The 4437-nt window shown below is 49.2% G+C and overlaps 1 protein-coding gene across 1 annotated transcript; it reads right to left on the minus strand.

Moving 5' to 3' along the window:
- Positions 1–113: 113 nt before the first annotated feature.
- On the minus strand, positions 114–4014 carry RIMOC1 (RAB7A interacting MON1-CCZ1 complex subunit 1). Its single transcript, XM_048291947.1, has 6 exons — positions 3945–4014; positions 3059–3159; positions 2536–2682; positions 2001–2132; positions 1690–1804; positions 114–545 (listed from the first exon to the last, which is right to left on the minus strand). The coding sequence occupies exons 1-6, from the start codon at positions 4012–4014 to the stop codon at positions 256–258; spliced, it is 855 nt and encodes a 284-aa protein (XP_048147904.1). The 3' UTR covers positions 114–255.
- Positions 4015–4437: the final 423 nt, after the last annotated feature.

Raw genomic sequence — 4437 nt, forward strand, 5'->3', positions numbered from 1 at the left:
CGCCCGGCACAGCGCCGCGCACGCTCCGCCAGCGCCGGGCCGCTGCGGGCCCACGGGCGGCTGCCGCACCCGCTCCCCAGCACTGCACTGCACTTCGCACCGGGAGTCCGGGAGTCCTTTGAATGCGCGTTTTTAATGCAACGGAAGTATACATTTTGGTTGGAAAACGAAAGTAAGACACTGAAGCAGAGAGAACCTCCTTGAGCGTGCTCTTATGTCGCAAGTTTTCTTCTGGCACAGACAATGCAGTGGATCTTAGCTGTGGGACTTCACAAAGTAACGCAGCATTTGTTTTGCAGTTGTTGTGTTCCACCCTTGACCTTTTAAGGGTCCCTCACATACGGCCACATATTTTGTTAACGTGTTTCTGCCTGTTTCTTGGAAATCCAGCGATATGCTCTGTGATCCGCTGCCCAGGTCACTGCTGGACACAGGATCTATTGACTCAAGGTTTTCCTGCTTCCCTTCTCCACAGTGTTTCAGTCCCCAGTAGCACATTTCTCCACTGTACATCATAGCCAGTAAGTGAGTGTCACTAAATATACCTGCAAAAATAATTTAGATCAAGTACTTTACTGTTCTGGAATAAGCAAGTACACAGCTTGTTAACTTTCAGTAACACTGGGGGGAAAAAAATTCCAAAAAGACAGTGTAAGTATATAATTATATAAATATATAATGCCCAGAAGAAAACCTAGATCAAGACCATGCTCATTTCTCTGTCCAGTTTGGCCCTCCATAATGTTAAAATCTTTTAAGATTGCCATATAAATATTATTTCTGTAATTTTGTTTGCCTATTTATCTCATAGAATTTCAGTATTTCTTTACAGTCTGTTTAGCACAGGCATGACTGTACATATTTACTTTAGAATATTTCTGTGCCTCCCACAATTTAAGTCTAAAAGATACTGTTTGAGGTCATCTTAACTCAGGTTAACCAGCAGCAACTTTAGTATTTGAACTGAAAGGCACATGTGTGTCTTTCACAAAAGGACAAATCCTGCTAAATAAATCCTCAACTTGGGTTTGCATTATGGAGTATATAGGAACAATGCCACTTTCAGATGAAATTAAGCAAGACGCTCCATCCCACTAGTCAGAGTAGGTAGAGCTGTTTTTGAGTATGCTCAACATGGACACTGAGTCCTCAGCACCAGCTGTTTTACCTTACAAATCCCCTCCTACTGCATCACCCTACCTGTATCACACTGATACAGCCTAAGATCCTCCTGTAAATGCTCAAAAGGAATGAAACCTATGCAAAGCTAAATAAAGTGGTGACAGAGATAATTTGCCAAAACTAACCAATTCTGCATATGTTTGTACCGGCGCAAAGTCTGTAATTGTGTTTGTGCTGCCCTAGTACTAGAAGGGAAGACCAATATGTCAACCTCTGGCACCCTCTGCAGTCGTATTTGTGCCTTAAACATCTGTCAATTCTGAATTGGATGGTTGTAAAATACTGTGTGTAAACACTGCCAGCGTAAAACACTGCTGTGCATCAAACACTTGTTGCCTCAGTTCACCTCCCTCCAGTGCACTCATAAACACCAGGAAAATGAGTGTCAGGTCTTGGATACAAATTAAGTCAAACAATAAAAACACGCAAAAAAGCACTGCATAAAGCAGTTACTAAGAGGAGTGGGTTGTGGGGGTTTTTGGAGTTGTTTTTTTGGGTTTTTTTTACCTTCACTGAGTAATGTAGCAGTGTCTTTATCTGGAAGTGAGACATCTTCGTCTAGTTGAAGAGGGCATCTAAAGCTAAGCATCTTCATTAAGTAGTGAACTCCATCATTAAGACACTGAGTATGGTTAAAAAATTGAGGAAAAAACAAGTTCCAGTTAAATTAATGATAGGCAGAAATAATTCTTTCTATGAAGTCCCCAAAATCCTAATTAAAGAAAAACAAAACAAACCAAACAGCCATATTTTAAAAGTGAAGAGTCAAACTTTAAAGCTGTATTCACAAGCTCATAGAACATTTTCATCTCCTTTACCTTTTTAAATGTGGCAATGTTTTCTTGTAGCCATTCACTCCTTTCTTTTGCTGTATGGCAATACATGTAAAGCAGGGCTCCTTTTCTCCAGTAAAGACATTCTAACAACTCTGCACCAAGGATGTTGATGGGCTGAAATAAAATCCAACAAACTGGTCTAAGACAGAAATAAATCAGAATTACACCTATGCACTGTCACGTATGCAAACAGTGTGTAAATCTCTTACTTTAGGGACTGTACTTGACAGCAACATGCAGAGAGACAAGCCTAGCCTAACCTAACATTGTAGGTGAAATGGAATCATCATTAACTGCCAGTGGAATCATGAGATGTTAACAAGGGAAATTCTGAGCACACAAGATATTTCAAACAATATTTTCAGGAATCACTATTTAAATACCAAATAGGCTTGAAAATGTTTTTTTAATGCATTTTTAATGCAAAAGTTCTGCCCACCAGAAATACAAACACTACTATTCCATTTCAGATTTTTTATTTTTAAATAATGAAATAATTCACCTTCTGGCTACTCACTTCTTCATTTATGCTGCATTCCCTCACTAGGTCTTCTGGTTCTGAAAGAATATAAATAAGTTCTGTAAGTTTTTGCAGGGAAGATTCTTCTGGAAAATCTTCATCCACAAGCTGGTTTTCCTCAAAGTATGTAATGTCTAGAACAGCCTATGAAAACAAGAACATATACGAAGTAGAAATGCTACCGTCAATCAAATGGTGGAGTGTTGTAATTTAGAAAGCTCGTTAGTTTATAACATATTACAATTTAAAGGTTTTTTTAACATTTAGTTTACAAAAGGTGCAAGTTAGAAGTATTGAAGGATTGGTAAAGATAAACCCCCTCCTGTCCCTGAAGTAAAAGCACAATTATTATTGACTCCAAGTTATCCAAGTCAAAAGCAGCCCTGTGCTTCACAGACGCTCACCACACACTTCAAGAAGCAGAGATGCCTTTCTGCTCCACCCTTTTATTACACCAAACCCTCTCCAAAACCCTACACAGATTTTCTTAAAAGGGAATTTGATGTCCATAGTAAAGTACCTGGGTATAGAGCTGAAAAAGCGTGGATGGATGTTCTTTCCCTTCGTTGCAGAGGTCCTTCAACTTGTCCAGAGTAGCAGAGCCTTTTGCTAAGAAGGTATCTGAGGGAAGAATACAATGCTCCCTTAGCGCTGATGAGCAGTCAGCAGGAGCCTTACTCAATCTCCTTTTCCACGTGGTTTTATCCATCCTTGGGGCACCTACCAGAGCGGCTGAATTATACAGAACTTGAACAGGCCGGTCATCCTGTCAGACCGCACCTTTCACGATTAAATTAAGGCCACCCGCGGCCGGAGGTCTGATGCTCCCAAGCGCACACGCCGCTTGCGGACATGTTCTACTCCGCCGCCCCTGTCCCGGTACCGCCCGTGCCCCCAGTGCCGCCCGTGTCCCCAGTGCCGCCCGTGCCCCCGGTGCCGCCCGTGCCCCCGGTGCCGCCCGTGCCCCCAGTGCCGCCCGTGTCCCCAGTGCCGCCCGTGTCCCGGTGCCGCCCGTGTCCCGGTGCCGCCCGTGTCCCGGTGCCGCCCCTGTCCCGGTGCCGCCCGTGTCCCGGTGCCGCCCGTGTCCCCGGTGCCGCCCGTGTCCCCGGTGCCGCCCGTGCCCCCGGTACCGCCCGTGCCCCCGGTACCGCCCGTGCCCCCGGTGCCGCCCGTGTCCCGGTGCCGCCCGTGCCCCCGGTGCCGCCCGTGCCCCCGGTACCGCCCCTGTCCCGGTGCCGCCCGTGCCCCCGGTGCCGCCCGTGTCCCCGGTGCCGCCCGTGTCCCGGTGCCGCCCGTGTCCCGGTACCGCCCGTGCCCCCGGTGCCGCCCGTGTCCCGGTGCCGCCCGTGTCCCAGTGCCGCCCGTGCCGCCCGTGCCGCCCGTGCCACCCCCGCCGCGCCGCTCACCGCGGGCCCCGGGCACCCCGAGCCGCCGTCCCAGCGCCGCCACCCGCGGCCGCAGCGCCGCCACCGCCATCGCCGGCCCGCGCGCGGCCCCTCCACGCAGGCGCAGCGGCGCGGAGCCGGCGGGGCGGGAGCGGCCGCGCCTCCGGCTGCGGCTGCCGGGGAGCGGGGCCCGCGGGCCCGGCGGTGCCGCCGCCGCCCTGCCCCGCTCGGACACCCGGCCCGGGACACCCCCACCCCACCCTGCGCCCACTGACGGCTGGGACTGCAGTTCTGGGGTTGTGTGGGCGTGAAAGGTCTTTCATAACAGACGCGTGTGGCGTCTGCAGAGCCCTGTGTGTCCTCGGGAAGAGTCCCTAGCGTGACCCTGTGTTTACAGAACTTACGGAATCAATTTACAGGTTGGAAAAGACCTCTGGGTCCAGCCTATGACCAAACACCACCATGTCACCAGGTCATGGCACTGAGTGCCTCGTCCAGTCTTCACTTAAATACC

This window comes from Corvus hawaiiensis, chromosome Z (genome assembly GCF_020740725.1).
Source record: "Corvus hawaiiensis isolate bCorHaw1 chromosome Z, bCorHaw1.pri.cur, whole genome shotgun sequence".
Lineage (NCBI taxonomy): Eukaryota > Metazoa > Chordata > Aves > Passeriformes > Corvidae > Corvus > Corvus hawaiiensis.

What these genes read in the sequence shown, in the direction of transcription:
- RIMOC1 (XM_048291947.1), bottom strand. Translation starts at nt 4,014, where the DNA reads ATGGCGGTGGCGGCGCTGCGGCCGCGGGTGGCGGCGCTGGGACGGCGG. An exon ending in AATGCAGCATAAATGAAGAA is followed by an intron (nt 2,133 to 2,535) that starts GTGAGTAGCCAG and finishes ATTTTATTTCAG; the next exon opens with CCCATCAACATCCTTGGTGC. An exon ending in TGCTACATTACTCAGTGAAG is followed by an intron (nt 546 to 1,689) that starts GTAAAAAAAACC and finishes TTATTTTTGCAG; the next exon opens with GTATATTTAGTGACACTCAC.